At 35.7% G+C, this 24,973-nt stretch overlaps 1 protein-coding gene across 6 annotated transcripts in view; it reads left to right on the top strand.

Annotated features, from left to right (window-relative positions):
* Positions 1–24,660, top strand: part of TRDMT1 (tRNA aspartic acid methyltransferase 1) — a 61,630-nt gene extending 36,970 nt beyond the window's left edge. For 3 of the 6 annotated variants that reach the window (XM_060121678.1, XM_060121686.1, XM_060121696.1), the window contains exons 3-10: positions 9,231–9,302; positions 9,893–9,958; positions 10,708–10,777; positions 11,261–11,344; positions 12,746–13,104; positions 15,926–15,983; positions 17,038–17,167; positions 24,162–24,660. In XM_060121678.1, the coding sequence (XP_059977661.1) occupies positions 9,231–9,302; positions 9,893–9,958; positions 10,708–10,777; positions 11,261–11,344; positions 12,746–13,104; positions 15,926–15,983; positions 17,038–17,167; positions 24,162–24,262 (940 nt within the window). In that variant the 3' untranslated portion in view covers positions 24,263–24,660. Of the gene's footprint in view, positions 1–6,722; positions 6,800–9,230; positions 9,303–9,892; positions 9,959–10,707; positions 10,778–11,260; positions 11,345–12,745; positions 13,105–15,925; positions 15,984–17,037; positions 17,168–24,161 lie in introns of all 6 variants that reach the window. The other 3 variants (XM_060121649.1, XM_060121658.1, XM_060121668.1) reach the window with 2 other exon arrangements.
* Positions 24,661–24,973: the final 313 nt, after the last annotated feature.

The raw sequence follows: 24,973 nt of genomic DNA, 5'->3' as shown, positions 1-24,973 counted from the left end.
TTTCTTTGTGGGAAGGTTCTTAATTATGAATTTAATTTATTTAATTGCTATAAGACATTATCATGTTTCTTAGCATTGTAGTAATTTTTTATGAGGAGCCTAACATTGTAGGTTTTACATTTTTGAGTGTTGGAGTTTACTGTAATCTTTTAAGGACTGTTGGATATTGTCCTCAGAGGCAGTTAATTTCAGATCATCTTGATTCTTTTGAGGCTTATTGTTAAGCATTTCAAACTGGATCTGGAGTAGCTTTTACTGTAAGGCTAGTCTAATCTTACTGTTAATATATGACCTTTCTTAGATTGCTATTAAATGCCCCATGTACTCAACTAGGTCTTGCTACTCTGGATGTTAACTCAAATGATTGCTAGCCCAGAGATCTGGGAATTTTTTGGCTTGCAACTTCCCAGTAATTGTTCCTTTTCCAGCAGTTTTTCTTTGCCCTCCCTCAAGGCGTTTTGCCTGATGCATGCACAGGTTGATACTCAGCAAGACACTCAAGGGGAATGTTATGCAGATTTCTGCATCTCTTTCCCTGTGCAGCTTCTTTTTGTCTGGCACTCTGCTCTGCAAATTCTAGTCACTTTGATCTTGAGCTCCAACCTCTGTCTTCAACTCATCTACATTACCAGGTACAGTTTGGATTTCCTTTCCCTTCACTGCTGTATGGAAATTATCTCTAGGCAGAAAGTTGAATTATCTTCAAGTTTTTTTTTTTCCTTTTCTAAGGAACGGCAGTCCTGCTCTGTCTGTGGTCCAATTCCAATATCTGAAAACAGTTATTACATTTCTCCCAATTTTCTAGTTTATTTACACAACTCACAGGCAGAAGCAAAAGTCTCACAAATGCTTTTTTCAGTGAGATACAATTCACGTCCCGTGAAGTTCACTGTTTTAAAGTCTACAATTCAGTGTTTTCTTGTTTTTTTCATTTACTTACAAAGTTGTGTAACCATTACCACTTTCTAATTCTAGAATGTCTTCATCCCCCAAAAGGTAATCCTGTAGCCATTAGCAGTCACTCTCCATTTCTCCTTCCCCCCAACCCCTGGCAACCACTAATCTACTTTCTGTCTCTATGGATTTGACTATTCTAGACATTTCATATAAATGGGATCATATGATATGTGGCTTTTTTTGGTCTGGATTCTTACAATTAGCATAATGTTTCCATACATCCATGTTCTAGCATGAATCAATGCTTCATTTCTTTTACTGGCTGAGTAATATTCCATTATATAGGTATATCACATTTTGTTTACCCAACAGATTTGTTTTAAGTTTTCTTTCAGCCAGTATGAAATGGGAACATTTCCTAGCTCTATGATTGGGTATCCAAAAGGTAGAAATAATCTACTTACGTGTTGAAGAACGTCTATCCCTCGTATTGAGAACAGAATATCTTTCCCCCTGGGCATCATAGAGAGGAGGACTATGGGGACATCATCATCTTTCCAGTCACTGGTAGCAATGCATTTCATAAACTTCATGGCAATGTACAGTCAGTCTACCTGTCTCATCATGGACGTAGGGCAAAAATAAATTCGGGGTCAGAAGAAAGATACCTACAAGAAAGTAACTTTGACTTGACTCTAATAGGCAGATGATATGCATTTAGGTTCCAGAATTTCTCTGACATACAGTATGATAGCAAAAGTTATTTTATTAGAAAAAATTAATCTAAATTTAAATTTAATGTAAATATTTAAAAGTTGATGCAGCCAAATGTCCAATTCAGCAAGAGTTTTCTTCCACTAAACAAAGTATAAAAAAACAACAAAATCTCAGTAAAGCACCCATTATGTTCACCAACTTAACCTTCCTTTCTGATTTACCTTCTAAGAGAAACTGTGAAATACTTGACATATTTGGGGACGGATTGGCATTCCCGGCTACATGCCAATAGAAATTTGGGGGCATTTAGAATAATACATCTGTGTCCATTTTTCTAGTGGTAATTCTATTTCAGTACCAGTTTTAATAGGTGGTAATAAATTGTATTATCTGCATATGATATAAGAACACTAGGGAGAGGGAAGAATGGAGGTACCTCCAGGTCATTTGAAAGGAGAGAATCAGTTCATTAAAATGGTGTCTATAAGACAAAAGACAGTCTACCTTCCCACGGCTTTTAGTCTCTTCTAGGATGTTCTCTTCAACCCTGTTCTGATGTGGAAAGAGTGTACCATGTCCAGGTCAAATATATCAGAACTACCTTGGGGGTCATGTTTAAAAAGGGGGTGGAAGGTTAATGGAGAACTTGGGAGTAATGAGAGACTTCAGGGATTTTAAGTTTCATGAAGCAACATATTCTGATCATTTGAACATTTACTTCATGCAAGTTATTGAGCCCTTAGAGGGAGCACAGATATGACTGAGAGATAGTCTTTACCTTCAGGAACTTACTATTTAGTGCATAAGTTGGACTTGTAAACAGTTTTCTTTGGGACCTCTGATTGACTGTGGCATAAAAAAGATATTTCTTTTCTAAAACTCTATTTCTTTTCCTAATAGAAATAAGAAAAGAAAAGAGGGGATGGGAAACCATTATGAATGAAAATAGGATTTAGCCATAAACCAAAGCAGAAAAGGAAACTGGGAAGAGTAGTGTCAAATGCAGTGGTGATGAGACACAAGTGAATGAGGGTGGTAGAATTTCATGCAGACCTCTCTGTGTCCTGTGCAGAATTGAGAAGGGAAGAAGGACAAGGGAGCAGGCAAAGCAGACCCAGCAATTGCTTGTTCAAAGTCAAGAAGAGACAGTAAAGAATTCCAACTCACTGGGCTGAAAGCATCATTACAACCTCTGCAGACTTCCTGCTCATCCTAAATGCGAGAGCATGGGTTAGGGACAGAGGCATGGTCTTAAGTTAAAGGCCTTTGTGGGTTCTTCCCAGAAAGTGTGGTGACCAATACCTGAATAGAGCTACTGCTCTTTCTTTCGCCTTTTTAGCAAACTTCTAGATTCAAGTGATCTCCATTAAAAAATGAATAATTAGAAAGGAGCCAGTTTGAGACTCTCTTAGTATAGTACTTTTAAAAGGAAGTAACATAAACAAAAAAGCAGAATATACACAGAAAAATCATATTAAGAAGCAGAAGAAAATTACAAAAACATGTGCTTGAAACCTTAAATAAAACTCAGTATCTTTAAAACAAGAACTCAAATAAATGTATACATGAGATCAAAAAACAATAATAAGACAGTAGATTTGAAGAGTGTCAGTGGTCTGGGAAAAAAAAAACAGATGAGAAAAATAAAACCATTATAGAAATGAAAGTCCTGTCAGAATAGCAAACAGAAAATAAAACAAACAGGACAAAAATATTAACAGAAGTAGATGAAAAAAATTCCTAAAATAAAACCTCCAACAACTCATGAACTGTAGTACCCATGAACCCTTACTGAAAGAATGACTCAGTCACTTAATCTAACTAAGCAAGAGATGAATCAAAGTGGAGAACCCAGGAATAAAGCTGCCATGTTAGGAAAGAAATAATGGTCGGGAAGCAGGGTGAGAACGTTATAAATCTTTGCAGTGTAAGAATAATAATATAATTGGAGTAGGAAGGAAAAGTGAGACTCAAAAAATATGTCTGTTCTTTGAAAGATAAATGAAGCTATAGATTTTTAGGACATTATTTAATGTTGTTGCCAGGAGCTCAGCTGAGCTGTCAGGGATCAGAGTAGCTGATTAAAGCAACAGGGCAAAAATAAAAGAGTGAAGCCTTAATTACTTCCTGTGGTGGGAAAAGCAAGTCTCTAAAAAACAGAGAAAACGCCAACGCCCCCTGTTCCGTTTCCCCAGGGGACAGCATCCTGCTGGAAGGTGGGGTGATCAGCACAGACGTGGGGGTCAGCTCACTGTTGAGGAGCCCCTGGCATTGGGGGAGAGAGTGCGGGCAGTGGTGAGAAGGCTGGGAGTGATAAGGGCCAAGCGTTAGTCATAGCGGGGGAAGTATCTTCAAGGGTTCCCCTCTTCCTGCTAGACGGAGGCCTTGGCAGAAATAGATGGCGCCTGAAGAGGGCTTTGTGCAAGGCCTCAGATAAAGAGACCTAGGAATGCAAATATACGAAGAACATGAGCTGCTGGGGGCCTGAGAGCTCGCACCCGCCCTGCCCTCGGAGACTGCAAGGTGCTGGCCTTGCACCAAGTCTGGAGCCGGGAGGGTGCTTTCCCCTGACACCCGCTGGGTGAAGCCCTCCTCGTTGCCTATAGTCAGGCCTGAAAATTGTCTTTGTTGAATTTGTTAACAATATTTCTTCTGTTTTGTTTTGGTTTTTTGGCCCCAAGGCATATGGGATCTTAGCTCCCTGATCAGGGATTGAACCCGCATCGCCTACATTGGAAGGCAAAGTCTTAACCACTGGACCGCCAGGGAAGTCCCTCATGTAGGTTTTTAATCAGGAGCAGGATTCACCAGTTACAAAGATAAATAGTAATAAAACTAAAATCTGTAATTTATCTCTGAAGAAAATGGAAAATTACTAGACACTACAATATAAATATGTGAGCAGAAACCTTGTCTGGTTTGTTCATTGTTGTATTCCCAGACTAGCACAATGCCTGGTGTGTCGTAGATGCTCTGAAATATTGGTGGATTAATTAGGAACCTTGTTTAATGAATAACACATTGTGCCTAAAAAATGAAAAAATGTCAGGCAAATCATAACAAAGGATAACAGGGGTTTCAGAACTGATATGTATTAGGTAAGATCTGTCTGAAAACAAAAAGCATTTACGAGTCATAGAAAATTACTTTATAATGATGATTCGTACAGTGATCAAGAAAGATCTGATTGTCATGAGTATTCATGAACAAAATAACATCAGAGTTCATAGGGCAGGAAATGGTAGGAAATATCACTAACTTTTTACTGAAGACTTACCTTTTGCCACAAAATTTTATTTCTCTTTAGATTAACAATAAATTCACTAAAATAGTCAAAAGTTGTTGTTTTCTAATCTACCAAGGTCTTCCTAAAGTTTAAATGAAAATTAAGTATAAGAATAACCAGGAAGCTTTTTGAGAAAAGAAGTAATAAAACAAGTAGGGGGACAAACAAAGTTGCTCATCAACATGTGATAAACAGTGTTACCACATCGAGTGGATCTAAGGTTCTCTGAAAGCAAGGATGTTTTTATTAGCTTGAATGGCCTGTTTATGGAAACAGAATTTGATTTCCATTAGTGTTAAAATATCAAATTATTAACGTTAATCCATGCATCTCTGTAACTACTTTCTTGAATCCCAACACATTCATTGACCTAGAATGCTAGGTTAAAGACAGTTGTGAATGGTTTAATTGAGCGATTATGTTTTGCATAACTGTTCTGTCATTTGGGTTGTACTGTAAAAAAAAAAAATCACTCTTTCCTAGAATCCTTTAAAATTGTAAATTTTTTTACGTCTAACAGTATTGGAGGCATTAACTCTGTTTACTTCCTTTAGATTCTAGACTTAAGGATTCTCCTTATGTAAAAGATTGTTGTTTGATTTTTATTTTCATTTTAGGAATTCAGCTTTAATCTGTTCACAATCAGTTGTGAGATAAATAAGTTGCTTCTCCTAATAGTCCTGTGCTGACCAGCTGTGTAACTTGAGTATGTGTGCTAATCTTACTGCCCTGCCCCAGGGTTCCTGACAGACTGTTGAGTGTATGATTTTCAGATTGTTTTCTTTAGAACTCTGGGATCCAGAGGTGCTTCAGGAACTTTTCAGTATTTAATTTTTATTTCTTTTTACATATATGTCTTAAACTACTTAAAAAACTGTGATTTAAAAACGATAGACATGTACATTCAAACTTACAATACAGTAGAGAAAACTGATGTGTTCCCCAGGTTAAGTCACTCTTTTCAGAACTCAGAATAAAGCTTTTCCTGCTTTATTCACGAACTCAAACTTCTTAGAAATGTGTTGTAATTAGGAACGTTGTGATTCTGGGCTTATGGCTTTAAATTCCTGGGTAAGAGTGTACACTAAGAGAGCTTAATGAGAATTGGCAAACCCATGACTTGTATTTTTCTATGTTTGTCTTCTGATAGTGTATATAAAATAGGAGCAAAACAGTACATTTTAAAACTATTCAGCCCAATAGGGATTATTTTGATTAATCTTATCTACAATCTTTTGAGGTCCTTTGACTACCCACAACTGTAAAACAGTATAGTAATTGTGGATATCTGAAAATGGGACCTTTTTCCATTTGGTGATATATTGACAGAGACATACATGAAAGGGATGGTGACTGGTCAATACATCACGTTTTCTAAATAAATAATATTAATAGAGAGGTATTAAAAAATTCCCTAGATCCTTTGCAAATCATTAATTATAAAATAAAGTTTTCCATGTTTGATTCCAGAAATCACAGCAGTCTTGGACTTGAGGTGTCATAGAGGCACAAAATACTTAGCATCTAGGAAACTAGCTTTCCAGCTCTGCTTTGGCTGGCTCTCGAGTTTGGGGGAAGTTACTTAATTTTTTATAGCGTCAGCTTACTGCTCGACTTTCTTCACAAAATTGCTTTGGAAAATGAGTTTAACTAAAGTTTATTTAAAAAGTAGTAGGTGTTTTATAAACTTTTAAGTGTTATAAATGAAGTTAAGTGTCACAATTTCTGATGTATTTACTGGTAATTACTTAGCATTTTTCCTCTGCCCCCTTCTACGCATGTTTTTATATTTTTTCTTTCCCCCCACATGTTCGTTCCTTAGGGTATTACACTAGAAGAGTTTGACAGATTATCTTTCAATATGATTTTAATGAGCCCTCCCTGTCAGCCATTCACAAGGTATGTATAATAAATATTTCTCTGTTAGGAAGAGTACTTTTGAAGGACTCGTTCAATCAAATCACACTGTAATTTCAAGCACAGACACTTTGAAGTCCATCAGCTGCATTTCCCTAGTCTTGAAACTTTTCATCAATAATTCCTTTTCTCTACACACGTTTATAATTCAGCATTAATCATAAAGAAAACAGCAATTACTGCCAGATGAACACAGTAATTTGGTCAATAGTAGGTATGCAGAGACTATATGGTACCTCCTTAATACCTACCAAAGAAACAGTATTTATTTCTGACCCAAATTACCTTTAATTATTAAACTAATGAGCATTCAGGAATATCTTCCGAACACTGATTAATCAAAGTAAATTTCCATAGTTAATATTCAAATCCTAAATTACTTACCTGTAAAATTTTAAGGCTAGTCAAGAATGCATTTGTAAAAAATAAAAAAAAAAAAGAATGCATTTGTGAATTTAAAATTTCTCGAATTGATAGGTACATTTAATAATACATACAATTAATAAAATGCCTTTTTAAAGCTTTGTTCCAAGACAGCTTTTTATTATATGGTGTTTATTTGGCTATGTATTTCAGGGAATTATATTTTAGAGAAAATCTTGACTAATCCCTCTTCATTTAGATACTCTAAATAATAATATTTCAATTATTTTAAGTAATAATGATAATAGTGGTAACCCTCTGAGTGTCTTACTGGAGTATGTCATTTAATATAACAAGCTTATGGGATGGACATTAGTATCATCATCATTTTACAGGTGAGCAACTGAGGCATAGAAAGGTTAAGTAACTTTCCCAAGGCCATACCATTAGAAAATGTCAGAGCCAGGACTTTTTGATTATTTTATAGTCCTATTAATATATAGGACTATTAATATATAGTCCTATTTAAACACATAATGTGATTTTAAATGGGATATAACATGTAGTAAAAATTCTAATTTAAATAAATATTCTCATGCTTAATTTCCATCCAAGTTTTGATTTATATCAAGTTTTCTAGGAAATTAATTCCCCAGGGATTTATTGTGCACCTACACGTGAGGTATTGCTTTTGATGCTGTAGTTCCCATCCTTATAGAACTTATAGTCCATGGGGAATGACTGACAAATAATTATCTTATAATGTGATTTAAGGAATATAATAAATGAATGTTGAAACTGCCATGAGAGCATGGAGGAGAGAGGTGTTATGTTGCTGCATATACCAGGAGGGACGAATTCTTTTAGAGGTGATATCTGTATTGTGTCTGAAAGCAGGTTGGGAATTTATCAGTGAAGGAGGACGTTCCACGTAAAGATGGCTCCTAGCCTGTGCAAGTGTATTATGGCCTTTTTAACCACAGTAAGTGGGAGGTTCAGGACAGAATGCAGCCCCAGTGCTGTGATGCCTCAGATATCACTGCAGTGGGGCCCCTGTGTCTTCCCTACTGCTGCTCCCACTCTGTATTAGCCCAACTCCAGCTGCTGACGGCTGCAGTGTCTGATCCTGTAGTACGATCATCTTTGGAACTCTGAGAGGAAAGGGACAAAATGAGAGGAAACCAAGATTTCTGAGGAATCTATTCAAGTCCACTCTAATCTCCCATCTGAGCCTCAGATCCACTGATGATTTTGGTCCTGCTGTCAGGTGTGAGGAAACTGATAACTGATGTCAAGTAACTTATTTTAGACCACGAAGCTAGTAAGTAGCAAGGCCTTAAACCCTAGTCTTCTGTTGCTACGACTCATGCCCAATATAAGTCTTTTCTGCTTGCTTCTTGATCATATCGAATGTTACTTGCAAGATTTAACTGCTAGTCCAAATTCTGCCTGTTCACGTGACCTGTTTTGACTTACTTAGTCTAGCCAAGTTGCAACTCCTTCGTGTAGAATCAAGCCTTCAGCTTCAGTCTCTCCTGTTTACATTGGACAAGATAGTTCTAGTTTTACCTGCTACCTTCATCTGCTTAGCTGGTGATTACTTACCAATGCCATCAACTCTACACTGCCACCCTGCCCAACCAGCTCATTCATCTGAACTTCTGTTGTCTCACCTGGGGCAGGGCAAAAGGTGTCATCAGCTAATTGTGTGTGTGTGTATGTGTGTGTGTGTGTGTGTGTGTGTCTTTCCTGAACAAAGTGATTTTAAGAGGATAATTGATTTTATTCTTTGTGGACTTCTTGTTCTTCTTTGCCTCATGCAAGTCATCTGGACATATTATCTTGTATTGATAATAAGTGTATTTATTAGACAGGCAAGGCTTTTTTAAACTAAATGAAAAAATATATTTTTGTTCTCTATAGCAACAGAGATGATCAGATTTTTTGTGAGGACCAACTAATTTTAGTTCTCTGTTTTGACTTTTTAAAAGTGATTTGATACCTTTATGTAAGATTCTTGCTGAACTTATTTACTCTCCTTACCCTTTAGAATCGGCCTGCAAGGTGATGTGACTGATCCAAGGACAAATAGCTTCTTGTATATTCTAGACATTCTCCCAAGGTAAAAACTTAAATTCCGGTACAAGCTTACCTTAAATGTAAAACTTTACATCTGGAAGAACGTGATGTTTGTCATTTTATAGAGATTAGCATCTTATACAGGTTCTGTGCGAATCATTTATCTTCTGTCGTGACTGATAGAGTAACTGCAAATGTTTGTCGGTTCCACAGTTGCCGCTAAAAGTGAGTGACAGGGCGTTACAGCCTAATAGCTGAATTCTGTTGCCTCTGCTCGGTATTTGTGCGAATGATGCTAATGTTAGTGAATGCTGTTGCCCATGGCCTGGAAACTTGTGCTGCCAACCCTAAAAGCCTCCATTCTATGGAAATGTCAGCCCTTTGAGCTGTGCAAACCTGTTTTCATTAAACTTCAATGGAAATTAACATTTCAAATGTTAACTTTATCAGGTGTGCCTTGTTTATGGGGGAAAGGAATAAAATATGAGTTGTCTCCATCCCTTATAAAATTCTTTCATAAAAAGAGTTTGGACAATTACTTACCTCATATTTCCCACAAGTAAGGATTTTCTTTACTTCTTACTTCTTAGTAATGAGATGTTTAGAATTCCATTTGTTTTTGTTTTTTTTTAGGTTACAAAAATTACCAAAGTATATTCTTATAGAAAATGTTAAAGGTTTTGAAGTATCTTCTACAAGGTAAAAAAATGTATTTGTCCTGTGTTCATCTTAGACTTGGTATATTTTATAATAGGAGCTGTTATGAAATGAAGATCTTAAAAATAAATGTGTATATTCCGACATTTTATATATGTTATGAAGTTTACTCGTTAATATTGATTTTGAATAGTTAGTAACGTGAAGTATCACAAAGTTAGGTTCAACTGATTCTTTCCCATTTTGATATGTTTGAATTTTTCCGGAATGATTTCTCAATTTTAGCTGCTTACATTGGTGCCTGTTTCTTTAGAAGTAGGAATGTTTTCGGTAAGAATTTGTCCTATTGACAGGCGTTTTCTGTCCTACAGTTGGGTTGAAGAAGCAAGCCCTGTGTCAGGCCCCTTTCAGACAGTAGCCCAGCTGGAGAGAATGCATCCAAGTCCTTGACTGACCTGCTGTCTATGACAGTGTTCCCCCGTCTGATTGGCTACAGATATAGTTCCATTCCTATAGTAAGCTTATCATGAGAGGATTGGCGATTCTAACTCACTAGTTTTATAAATTATCTGGTAGCTTTATTTATTTATAATAGGGATTATCTCTTTTTTGAGAAATGTAATTTTTCAAGTACTGGACTTAAAATAAGACCTAGGATTATCCTTTTTCTAAACAACTTAAGTGGAGGTACAGTTTTCATGTAAAATGAAGTTTTAGGTATAATATTTTATATAAGAACCCTATTTTGAACTGTAGAGTGAAAGCTTTTTTCTTTCCCTTTGCCTTTTCAGAGACCTGTTAATACAAACAATAGGAAATTGTGGCTTTCAGTACCAAGAATTTCTGTTGTCTCCAACCTCTGTAAGTACTGCAATTGTAAATTCTTATACAAATTTTCCCAAAGGGAATTTGATTCAGTAAAAAGAATGGCTCCATTTTGGATAATATTATAGGTAAATCTTGCAGTTAGTTCTGACATGGTTATTACTTTCTCTATCTGAATTTTATAGCTATATGTGAATTTTATTTTTTTATGATTACTATACTATTCATAATGAATGTAAGAATGTCTATTTGACTTTTTACCTGGGAAATATAAAATGAAAGTGACTCATAGACATATGATTCATCTGATTCTATCTTTATTTCATTCAAATAAAGGTACAGAGTGACAGTTTAAAAGGTTTAAGAACTTGCTACAGAGAAGTCTTCCACAAATTGATAATAGAATTTTGTCTGGCAGAAACTAATGTATAACTGTATGAGTTTTTTTACTAGGTGCTAAAAGTTGACACAGATCTCTTTAATATCCTATAGCAGCTAACTGCCCTGTTTCACTTGCAGCTTGGCATTCCAAATTCAAGGCTACGGTATTTCCTTATTGCAAAGCTTCAGTCAGTGCCGTTCCCTTTTCAAGCCCCTGGTCAGGTATTATTATTATTATTGCTGTTATCATCATCATCATTATTTATCTGTTGTAAATATATCTCAGTCTGCTAATTTATTTTCAGGAACTACTTTGCAGAGGTTTTTTTTTTTTTTAACATCTTTATTGGAGTATGTTTACAGAGGTTTATGTGTGTCCTCTTGTGCCTGTAATTTAGACTATGCCTGAGGTCTGTCTTGTAGGCCTTTTCACCCTCCTGATGCCACTTTAATTGCTTGAAACAAAACCAGAAACTTTTCTTTCATCATTAGAAAAGAAAATAAGTTAAAAGTAAAAAAAATTACCATTAGTGTTGTTATCCTTCTTTTCCTCCTATAATTTCTCTTCTGACCATTGACTCTTTTGCATCTATTATTTTTCTCCCTCAGTAGAAGCCATTGACTACTTTTGATAAAATGTATACTATCTTAAAAATGGCTTGAGTATTTTCACACATCAGTTGCATTTTATTTGAAATCTATGCTATTTAGCCTTAATTGATTAAAAAATGGTAATGATTAGCACAAGCTAGAATAAAATGCTCAATTGCTATATATAGGATCTCTCATTATGCTAACAATTTTATATGCTTCTGCTGAAAATTGGTGTGGATAACAGAGTTTCAGTGGTCCAGTGAAGCTCTCTATAACCCTCACAGGTAAGAACTCAAAAGTCATGTCCTACTAACAGGGCTTCAGTAGTATCATTTGAATCCCCCGTAATACAATATCAGTATTATACAATACTGTGTTATATAATAAAATAGCAATATATCTCCCTTTAATAGTGGGCAGTTCCAAAAACGGTATATAAAGTGTGTGAACAAAGACGTCATCATTAAAAATTCCTGGAACTGTTTTTTCTTTCCCAAAATAGGACTTTATAAATGGTTACCTGTTTTGCAGGAACAAGTTTTTCCTGTGGGACTCAGGGATAGAAATAACCTTTCAGGGTGAAGAGTGCTTTTCATTTTTAATTACTAATTTTCCTTTAGATCATGGGTATGTTCTAGTTTTTTTTTTTTTTTTAATTGAAGGGGAATGGCAAACTTTGATCAAAAAACACATTTTCTGGAAATGTTCCTGTTGCTTTTTCAACTTCTTTTCCAAATATAATGCTGTCTCTGTATTCAACATACTTCCTATTACTTTGTTGAATGGTTTGTTAATTCAGAAAGCAGTAATTTCATGAAATAAATCATCTATAGCCTGATGCCTAACACTATATGATGAAAAACTTGTAATAACTTGTATAAATACTAGTAAGCCTCAATTTCTATCTTTTTAATGACAACTCAGTAAAAGTTAAAGAATTTTTTTACATAATGTTGAATGGATGTTATTAATATGTCTTTTATTTTTAAGAAAGCTTTTGAGAGTTTGTGTATTTTTACTTAATGCCAGGTACTGATGGAGTTCCCCCAAACTGAATCTGAACATCCACAAAAACATGCGATAGATGCAGAAAAGGAAACTGAAGAAAAGAAAATTGAAGAAAAGAAAATTGAGCCAAATATTTGCTTTGATAGCAGCACACAATGTTCTGGAAAAGAAGCCATTCTTTTTAAGCTTGAAACTGCAGGAGAAATTGACAGGAAACGTCAACAGGACAGTGATCTCTCTGTGCGAATGCTAAGAGATTTTCTTGAAGATGACGTTGACATAAATTCATACTTTTTACCGCCAAAGTCATTGCTGCGATATGCTCTTTTGTTAGACATTGTTAAGCCCACATCCAGAAGGTCCACATGCTTTACGAAAGGGTAGGTTTTAAAGAGTCTCTGTTCGTGGCATATCCAAAATAACCAGGTTTTCATAACTATTGTTTCTCTTAGTTCTTCTCAAAACAAGGAGCATTTTATAAAATGTTTCTGCTAGAATGATTTTTTTCACCCTTAATCGCCTGCTTCCGTGTTCCAGTAGAATGCACAAGTGAAAATTCCTTCTGGCAGAACGTGATGTGCACAGCCCACAAAAGTGCTCATAGAAGACACTGCCATCGTTTGGTGACCTTCGTAGGAGCTTAGTTACCCACAGTGGAGACATGGTTTCTATAGATGGTGAATTGCTAATTGTTTAGCACCTTTCTTTTTATGGTACCTCAAAAATTTCTGTCCACTTTCATGATCAATGTACAAGAAGAAATTAAATTTTAATATGAAGAAATAACATTGAATGTCCTGGAGCACATTATAGCATATTTAACTTTTATTTAGTTTTTTGAATTAGTAGTATATTCTTATAGTTCAAAATTCAAAAGGAACTAAGATTGTAAGACTCCCTTCCAATTCTGCCTCTTGTTCATCCAGTTTCCCTCCCTATGTGCAACCAATGATTTCAGGTTACTCTCTAGTCTTCCAGAAGTATTGCATGTGAGGTGTGTTTAAATATACATTATATTTTTACCCCCTCCTTTAAGTAAATGGTAGCATACTATATTCATTATTATGTGCACTTTTTTTCATTGTGCAGTATAATTTGGATATTATTACCTATGGGTGCTTAAAGAACTTTCATATGTTCATAGTATAGGTATATCATAATTTCTTTTACTGGTTACCTGTTGATGGACATTTAGGGGACATCCTTTGGATTATTTCTCAAGAAATAGTGTTTTTCAACTTTTTTTTTTTTTTTTTTTGCAGTACGCGGGCCTCTCACTGCTGTGGCCTCTCCCGTTGCGGAGCACAGGCTCCGGACGCGCAGGCTCAGCGGCCATGGCTCACAGGCCCAGCCGCTCCGCGGCGTGTGGGATCTTCCCGGACCGGGGCACGAACCCGTGTCCCCTGCATCGGCAGGCGGACTCTCAACCACTGCGCCACCAGGGAAGCCCCTCAACTTTTTTTTTTAAACCTAGGAAGAAGGGGGGAAATTAGACCCTTCAAGAAAAATTTGTAAAAGGTCCATCCCTACCCCTGTTTGTTAATTTCACTGAAGCGCTTTTGATAGGTAGTTGTATGATTTAAAAATTCAAGCCTTCGGGCTTCCCTGGTGGCACAGTGGTTGAGAATCTGCCTGCTAATGCAGGGACACAGGTTCGAGCCCTGGTCTGGGAGGATCCCACATGCCGCGGAGTGACTAGGCCCGTGAGCCACAACTACTGAGCCTGTGTGTCTGGAGCTTGTGCTCCGCAGCAAGAGAGGTCGTGATAGTGAGCGGCCCGCGCACCGCGATGAAGAGTGGCCCCTGCTTGCCACAACTAGAGAAAGCCCTCGCACAGAAACGAAGACCCAACACAGCAAAAATAAATTAATGAATTAATAAACTCCTACCCACAACATCTTCTTTAAAAAAAAAAAAAAATCAAGCCTTCTCTCTTTACCTACTAGCTAGTTGTCTTACACAAGACACTATGCCCCCGACGTAATCGTACCAGGCTCACCCTGACTTTATCATACCCTGCCCTTGTACTTTCAGGGGAATGGGTTTATTGCTTTCCATTACCTTAAAAGACTTCACTCAGCTGTTGTATATTTCCAAGTCTGCTAGGTTCTGTTTAGGACTCTCATAAAACAGGGGTTATCAATTTTGTAATAAAAAACAAATTTGAAATTCTTTTATAATTATAAAAATGGTATAAAAGAAGCCTTATTGTAGAAGTCTATTTTAGTGTAGATAATATAAGCGCACACACACACACACACGTGATATATAAGAAAACAGCTTTTCTTTGATGGTGACTTTCTCTAATTTCTATTTTAAATTCATCTATTAGGAAAAAATGTCAAACAGCCAGGTTGGCAGTGATCTTAGGGAAAGAAATATTACTAATACCTTGCATTTCTTTAGTGTTTGGTATTTTTAATATATTTTTAACAATAGTCTGATTGTTTTGTGATAAAGAGTAAAAACATACAGTGTTACAGTAAGAGGCAGATGCACGTTTGGTGGGCCAGAGTTTGTCATGAGACTGGAGAGTACGGTTTTGGGTTCATGAGAAGAAATGATGGTTCAGGCATTATAAGAAAAGAGCAGCAATTTATTTTCACCTACATAACATTTGGTCTAATGTGGCAGGGATGTCAGTATTGAATAGCGTTTAGATATAAAGTCATAACAAATGCATACTTTCTGTGCATTTAAATGTGATGAACATTTAAAAAATGACAGTAGGGCTTCCCTGGTGGCGCAGTGGTTGAGAGTCCGCCTGCTGATGCAGGGGACACGGGTTCGTGCCCCGGTCTGGGAGGATCCCACATGCTGTGGAGCGGCTGGCCCATGAGCCATGGCCACTGGGCCTGCACGTCCGGAGCTTGTGCTCCACAATGGGAGAGGCCACAACAGTGAGAGGCCCCCATACCAAAAAAAAAAAAAAAAAAAAATGACAATAATGTATATGCAGACTAGTATTTATACAACAAAAACTATGCCAAGTTTAGTGTCTGAGAATTTTCAACAGACTGATCTTATGTCTTTCACCTGGTAAGTTTTTTAATTACAAAGCATATTTATGTGATATTATTTAGAATATTTCAGAAGAATGTATTAACAACTATGTAAGATTGATTCATTCAAGAAATATTTAAGAAATTTAGCATTAGCAAATATATTAGATGCTACAAAATATTTGTGTTAATTTTTTAGTTATGGACGCTACATAGAAGGGACAGGATCTGTGTTGCAGACTACAGAGGATGTGCAGGTACTATGCATGCTGCAGAACTAAAGTATTTGAAAATTATTTTAAATAAAATTATCTTTAATACTTAAAATTTGAGAATGTTAAAATAAGTTTACATGTTCAACTGGGATGAATATGTGTATATAATAATTATTTACTATAGAATAAATCTTCTTCTTGTTGCTAGATATGAGTATATGTACAAAAAGTGTTTTATGTTTTTACTTTCTTTTTTTCTTCTTACCTTTTGTTTTTCTTTCTATTCCATAAAGAGTAATTTGAAATGCAGAGTACAGTACTTAATGTTCTCTAAAACTATGCATAAATATCTTAGTATTGGAGCCTTCCTTTGGAGCACATACTATAAAAATGCCTGTTAGGGAAAAAAATCTATATTTTAGGAAGGCTTTTTATTAATACTTCAATTGCTAATTCTTTACGGTATCATGGTTGAATACAAGCTTGATACATTGAAAGTTTTATATACTTCTGAATAATTTTGAAGTGAAATCACATTATCTTCTTTTATGCTGATTTAAACTCTTACTGTTAATAAAATTTACCCTTGCTAAAAACCCTATCAGAGACAAATGAATGTCTGGATTTGAGAAGTCATATTTATTAAATATATTTTATCATTTTAAGAAAATATCTTAATTTGATAAAGTTGGTCATAAACAGTAAACATTTTAATGGCTGCTTATTTGCTTTGTAAAGTCGACTTATTGGTTGACCAAGTTTCTTTTTTGTATCTTTCACTACATTTCTTTTATGTTATATTGTCATTTATTATTTCTATTCTTATGAGTTAATTTTTGAGGGACCAAAAATGACAGATACACTGAGAGTATCCTGATCTATTCAGCATTAAGGTTTTGTTTGTTTTCTGAGTTTACCTGGCCCTTGATGAGCCAGTTACACAGTTCATTGCACAGAGATGTTTTTACCCTGTGCTGCCATGTGTTACAGAAGACTATGCGTCCATCATTTTTAAACTGTCTCACAATAGACGATATTATCTTAACGAGTCTAATTGCACTCTACTTTATTAGTTATTTTGGATGTTTTCCTACAGATTGAGAATATCTACAAATCCCTTACCAATTTGTCACAAGAAGAAAAGATAACAAGATTGTTAATGCTTCAACTTCGATTTTTCACTCCTAAAGAAATAGCAAATCTCCTTGGATTTCCTCCAGAGTTCGGTATGTGGGATACATGCAGACCCCAGCTTTCACTGATTAAAGGTCTCAAAATTCATTAGGGACTCGTGCACAGTTTATGAATAAACCCTTGCCCAGGCGGATGTGAGAGCGCTTCCTTTCCTGATTGTGCCATCTTTGACATCTTCCTTCCCTCCTGTGTCTGCTTTCTTCATAACCTGCCCCAGTCCATTCCCTTCAGACTCAGTTCCCCTTCTCCTTTCACTCCAGTAATGGTTCCAGGTGCTTTGCAGGAACAGAAGGTCCAAATCAGCAATTCCTCACTTCTCCCTACAGATGGTTGTTAATAGCATCTCTTTCTCGAGTTTATTTTTTTGCTTCTAGGAGTACTACTCGAATAACCTCACACTAGATCTTATGAAAGAATGCCTAGAATTGTCTTTGTTTTAATGAAGAAATTAACAGGCAATTGAGGAATTTATTTTTGTGTGGTGGGGAGGTATGTATTTGTACTTCTACTCCTCGGAGATAACACTCTTATCAATTATATAATTGATATAATTGATTCCTTCCCTACAAGGTTTCAGTGGAGAAAAGAAAAAGTGGAGAGGTGGTCTAGAAAGGAACTTTCCTAATGGAAAGTAAGGGTGACTCAGGAGCACAGATGCCAGAATTGACACGAAATTAGGGAATCTGAAGATGGACTCTCAAGAAAAATGAAGATACCACTGCCAAGGGAGAAAGACAAGTAATGAGGAAAGCCAGGGATTGTTGCTATTAAGAGACTGGACACAGCGCTTTGCTTCTTAGAGCACCCCGCCCCTCCCTGGTCCCGCTTCCTTGGCGCTGCTGCTCTTGCTGTGTGGATGCCATCGGTTTCCTGGGCTGCGGTGGGTGTGTTCCTAGTACCTGGCTCATGGGAAGGGAGAGACACAGACCTCCCTCACATGCTTCCAGGGCTGCACAAGGAGGAAATGTGCTTTGGATAACTGATTGGGAGCTTGAATGCAGAAAAGCCAAACTTCACTAAATCTAATGTTGTTGTAATATTAATACAGTCCTATTCTTGAAGAACATCATGGGTTAAATAGACCATGTTTTAAAATCTAAATAATGGATTTACAGTTGAGGTTTGGAAAGCATCTTTTTGTACACTGGGAACCAACTGCCAACAGAATTTGACTACCCTCTTGGTAATTGATTCTCCAAGCATAGTCACAGCAACCAGGTTTATTTTGTACTCTCTGCCTTTTTCTTGGTGATCTCTTTCAGTCTGAAACATCCCGGGGAGTGTGTTTTAAGAAAACATAGACTTTCCGTGTCTTAGTTTATGTCACAAAGTGAGTGAGAACATCAGTAAAACAAAGAACTGAGAATTGGACTCAGGAATTTAATTCCCAGTCTACTGTCGTGGTTACTTTTTTTTTTTTTTTCATATTTTAGGATGAGCAATCAAAGGTATTTTCTGTACTACTACAGAGAGAAAAGAGATTTACTGTCGAGCAGCAACTCATTTCTAAGTTTTATTTGAGTGCTTATTTTTTCAAGCAGTAGCAATCACTTTGGTAATAGTGAAATTTAGCATAGACCCCAGAGTCAGACTGACCGAGTGTGAATCCTAGCCCTACTGAAGCCACTCTCTGCCGTAGTTCATGCATCTGTAAAATGGGGATAATTATAGCACCGACTTCATAGAGCTGTTGTAACAGTTAAGTGAGTTAACGTATGTCACATGCTTACAACCTATCTGACACATAGTATAAAATTCGTGCTTTTATATTTTAAATGATAGATGTTATAGCCTTTACTTCATAAATATTTTTTCTCAGTATTTAAAAACATCTAAGGGAAAAAAAAAAACATCTAAGGGGTAAAATAGGATTTTTCGAAGTTCTCTGAAAATATATGTATAATACATGTGAGAAAGCCTTTTTCATTGCTTTACCGTATTTTATTTTATTTTATTTTTTTTTCGGTACGCCGGCCTCTCACCATTGTGGCCTCTCCCGTTGCGGAGCACAGGCTCCGGATGCGCAGGCTCACGGGCCCAGCCGCTCCGCAGCATGTGGGATCTTTCCGAACCGGGGCACAAACCCCTGTCCCCTGCATGAGCAGGCGGACTCTCAACCACTGCACCACCAGGGAAGCCCTACCTTATTTTAATATGTGACATATGTGTATAGTCAGTGCCCTGCTGTCACCACTGAGCAGCCCTGTGACAGAACTGTCCTGCACGTGTGCCTCTGACGTCACGGACCCTGGGTCCAAAATGGGCATTCTTTGAGTTGCTTGTCCACCGGCCATGATGGATTTGCATTGATTCTCCCACACATTTTGCCCTGGTTCTCTTTGTGGCCAGTGGCACGCATTCATGAGACAGCAGGCTTTGGAAGAGACAGACACTAACCGACACTTACTGAATAAAAGCTGCTCTCTTGACCTTGTTAATTCTAGGTTTCTTTGCTTTTGAGGATTATTATTTTTAATGTACCTAAGTTTTTAAAAAGTCACCTTTTAACTTTACAAAATTATGTAATTCTTTCCACAAGTGAGTTTAGATTTTAATATCTATGTATAAAATACACACATGCATATGTATATATGTGTATATATGTATTTGTATATATATATAATTTTTACAAATCTGACTTGTTTGTTTTCAGACATCTCTTCCCCTCTGATATAATCTTGGTATCTCAAGGCATCATCCTAGGGGTAGTCTAAAAGTTTGTAGGTATTTCTGCCTCTGGCTACTTTGAAGTAAATAATTTGAGATGACTAATGTGCTTGCCTAAGACATATTATCTTTATAATAGCAATTTTATGATCATGCTCAATTGCAAATATCATTTTATTATGGTAATCACTGTTATTTTATTGCAGTAAGTATAATGTCTAGTGTTGATGAAGCAACTTTATCAGGTTTTGAAATTTTGCTATTTCTAATTCTCTTTAATTATTTCCTTTATTACCTGATTTGCTTTTCCTATATTTAATTGCTATGCCAAAGGATTCTGAATGTGAAATTCTGGAATTGTAACTAAGATTCTGGCATCCACTCTTACGCATGGACAGTCTTTTACGGTGGTATGTGCAAGATTTTATTCCAGCAAATATAGTATCTGTGGGCCCTTTTGTTTTGCAAAAGAATGTAGCAAATTGAACTTCAGTATGAGAATGTCAGTTTGTGGAAGCAGAATGTAAAAAAGCAACTCTGAGGGACTTGTATCCAGAATATATAAAGAACTCTTATGACTCAACAATAAAAAGAAAAATAATCCAGTTTAAAAGTGGGCAAAGGATTTCAATAGACATTTCTCCAAAGAAAATAGATAAATGACCAATAAGCACATGAAAAGATGTTAAACATTATTAGATATTAGGGAAAGGTAAATCAAAACCACAGTAAGATACCACTTCACAAAAAGACAGACAATAACAGTGTTAACAAATTGTGGAGAAATCAGGTCCCTTGTACACTGTTGGTGGGAAGATAAAATGGTGCAGCTGCCTTAGAAAGCATTCTGGCAGTTCCTCAAATGTTAGACACAGAGTTACTGTATGACCCCACAATTTCACCCCTAGGTGTATATCCAAGAGAACTGAAAAAAGCTTAACACATACATATATACGTACGTACATGTTCATAACATCAATGTTTATAATAATCAAGAAGTAGGGAAAAAGCCCAGATGTCTATTAATGAATGAATGAATAAATAAAATGTGGTATATCCATAAGATAGAATATTATTCAGACAGAGAGAGGAACGAACTATTGGTGCATGTTATGAGCCATTTTTTCCCTCGGATCAGATAATTTTTACTGATGTGCTTGATGTTTGAGTTACACTATATTTTATAGTCGTATTATACAACATACATAATATTGTTAATACATAATGTTATTATAAGGACTAAGATATTAAACATAGAATACTTTGCTTTTAAAAAACATTCCAGAATCAACACGCATGAACCTTGAAAGCACTACGCGAAAGCAGCCGGAGACAAAAGACAACATATTGTATGGTTCCATTTGTATGAAGTGTTCAGAATAGGCAATCTCTAGAACGGAAAGTAGATCAGTAGTTGAGGGGCAGGGAGGGGACATGGAGAGTGACTGCTAATGGGTGCCAGCATTCTTTTTAAAAAAAATTTGTATTGAAGTATATAATTAACATATAGCATTGTATTAGTTTCAGATGTACAACATTACAACATAATGATTCAACATTTGTATACATTGCAAAATGATCACCCACCATAATAAATCTAGTTAATATCCATTACCATACATCGTTACAAAATTCTTTTTTCTTGTGATGAGGACTGTTAAGACCTCTCCTAGCAATTTTCAGATATGCAACACAGTATTGCTAACTATAGTCACCATGCTCTACATTATATATCCCCAGGACTTATTTATTTTTATAACTGGTAGTTTGTACCTTTTGACCCATTTCACCCATTTTTCCCCCACCCGTGCAACCACCAATATGTTTTCTGTATCTATGACCTTGGTTTTTTAAATTTGTTTGTTTGCTTGCTTTGGTTTTTAGATTCCACATATAAGTGAGATCATACAGTATTTGTCTCTCTGACTTCGCTTGGTATAATGCCCTCAAGGTCCTTTTCATTCTTTTTTATGGCTGGGTAGTATTCCATGGTGTGTGTATGTGTGTGTGCATTTTCTTTTTTCATTTACCCATCGATGGACACTTAGGTTGTTTCCATATCTTGTCTGTTGTAAATGATGCTGCAATGAACATGGGGGTGCACATATCTTTTCTACTTAGTATTTTTGTTTTCATTGGATAAATACCCAGGGTGGAATTGGTGGATTATATGATTGTTCTATTTTTAATTTTTTGAGGAACCTCCATACTGTTTTCCATAATGGCTGCACCAATTTAAATTCTCACCATCAGTGCATAAGAGTTCCCTTTTCTCCATGTTCCTTCCAGCTCTTGTTATTTCTTGTCTTTTGGATAATAGCCATTATAACAGATGTGAAGTAATATCTCATTGTGGTTTTTATTTGCATTTCCCTGATGATTAGTGATGTTGAATATCTTTTCATGTGCCTATTGGCCCTCTGTATGTCTTCTTTGGAAAAATTTTTATTCAAGTACTCTGCCCATTTTTTAATCTGATTATTTATTGTTTTGCTGTTGAATTTTATGACTTCATTATATAATTTGGGTACTAAACCCTTATCAGATCTATGATTTGGAAATATTTTCTCCTGTTCAGTAGATTGCCATTTCATTTTGCTCATTATTTCATTTGCTGTACAGAAGTTTTTTAGTTTGATGTAGTCTAAGTTGTTTATTTTTGCTTTTGTTGCCTTTGCTTTTACAGTCAGATCCAAAAAACCATGGACAAGACTGATGTCAAGGAATTTACCACCTACGTTTTCTTCTAGGAGTTTTATGGTTTGAGGTCTTATGTTCAGGTGTTTAATTCATTTGGAGTTAATTTTTGTGTGTGGTGTAAAATAGTGGTACAGTTTCATTCTTTTGCATGTATCTGTCCAATTTTCCCAACACCATTTATTTAAGAGACTTTCCTTTCCCCATTGTATATTCTCAGCTCCCTGTCATAAATTAATTAACCACATATGTGTGGGTTTATTTCTGGGCTGTCTATTCTGTTCCTTTGATTTCTGTGTCTTTTTATGCTAATGTCATACTGTTTTGATTACTTTAGCTTTGTAATGTAGTCTGAAGTCAGGGAGCATCGTGATGCCTCCAGCTTGGTTCTTCTCCCTCAAGGTTACTTTGGCTACTTGGGATCTTTTGTGATGCCATAGGAATTTTAGGATGTGGTTTCTATTTCTGTGAAAAATGCCATTGGAATTTTGATAGGGATTGCATTAAATCTGTAGGTTGCTTTGGATAATATAGACATTTTAACAATATTAATTCTTCTAGTTCATGAGCATGGAGTACCTTTATTTGTGTCTTCAATTTTTTCATCAATGGTTAAATTTATTCCTCAGTATTTTATTCTTTTTGATGCGACTGTAAATGGGATTGTTGTCTTATTTTCTCTTTCTGATAGTTTGTTGTTAATGTACAGAAATCAGCAGATTTCTATATATTTATTTTGTATACTGCAACTTAATTCATTTATTCTAACCATGTTTTGATGAAGTCTTTAGAGTTTTCTATGTATAATATCATGTAATTTGCAGATGGTGATAGTTCTACCTCTTCCTTTCCAATTTAGATTCCTTTTATTTCTTTTTCTTGCCTAATTGTTCTGGCTAGGACTTCTATACCATGTTGAATAAAAGTGGCAAGAGTGGGTATCTTTGTCTCGTTCCTGATCTTAGAGGAAAATTTTTAGCTTTCATTATTGAGTATGATGTTAACTGTGGGCCAGCTTTCTTTCTGAGGTGATGAAACTGTTCTGACATTAAATAGTAGGGATGTATGCAAAACTCTGCAACTATACTAAAAACCACTGAATTGTACCCTTTAAAAAGGTGCACTTTAGGGAATTCCCCAGTGGTCCAGCAGTTAGGACTCCTCGCTCTCACTGCCGAGGGCCCAGGTTCAATCCCTGGCTGGGGAACTAAGATCCCACAAGCCATGTGGCATAGTCATAAATGAATGAATGGATAAATAAATAAATAAATAAGTCTCCCTTTAAAAGAAAAACTGCATTTTATAGTATGTGAATTCTGTCTCCTGAAGGCTGTTATTAAATAACTGAAATAATGGTAGCCACTGCTTTTCCTAAAGTGTACTAGTGCTCAGATTTCTATTAGTTCTGTGGATGTTACGTGTGTACATGTGTGTACTGAGCAAATATGATAAGTGATATGATAATATCACGTTGTGTAAGCAATGAAATGTTATATAATATTTTTGGCTCCAAATTCTCATTTGTTACTTGAACTTCATGGATACCTTAGGGACTTATTTATGTAAATAACCACGCTGCTTTTACCAAAGAATACATCCTTTTATCTCTGGAAGTTAATATTGCAAGTGATTGTATTATAAATTGTTACCTTTCTTTTCTAGGATTTCCTGAGAAGACAACAGTCAAACAGCGTTATCGTCTACTTGGAAATAGTCTCAATGTGCATGTAGTAGCTCAACTAATCAAAATCCTATGTGAATAATTTTTAAGTAGCTCTGAAAGATGGTGGCAGTATTCCATTATATCCAGATAATAACTCTGAAATTCTTTTTTGAATTAATTTTGACAAAATTCAACTAAATTATCTTATTCTCTCGTTAATAAGAATTTGGATTTATCAGGAAAATGCCGTTTTGTTTCCTTAAGTTTATATTACTGTGTTTTGTAAGGTGAAAATTATTGTTATTCTTTAGGAGAATATCTTTTTATATGAAATTGTTAAATATATATGTAAAATATTCCCTTTATAATATTACGGTATAGACAAATTGGGGAACATTAGAATTTTAATGTCTACATGAATATTTTGTAAAGTGTCATAACAAGTGTACTATATGAACTTGAGAAACTGTATATTGTGTATGTTAATTAAAGAAGTTGCTTTATGAATCTATTACTTTTTTAAAATAATTCTTCCTGTTTCTAAAATGATGATTCTAATTCTGCCCTGTTTAAAATATTGAGTGTTTTACTTAATTTCAATTTTTTAAACATTCCTTTATTTTATCTAAACAAATGTGTATAATATTTTAGACCAAATTATCATCATTTACCTTATACAACAGTCTGAAGAAAATCTCAGAAATAGTAATGCTAATTCTTGATTACCTCTCCATCGGTATGCCATAGAAAGTGTAGGTGCACATTATTTAATTATCTTTAATTCTACTTCCTTCTGAAAGACAAAACTCAC

Source organism: Lagenorhynchus albirostris, chromosome 1 (assembly GCF_949774975.1).
Source record: "Lagenorhynchus albirostris chromosome 1, mLagAlb1.1, whole genome shotgun sequence".
Taxonomy (NCBI): domain Eukaryota; kingdom Metazoa; phylum Chordata; class Mammalia; order Artiodactyla; family Delphinidae; genus Lagenorhynchus; species Lagenorhynchus albirostris.
The sequence above is the reverse complement of the archived record's forward strand: the minus strand, read 5'-3'. Positions and strand labels throughout refer to the sequence as shown.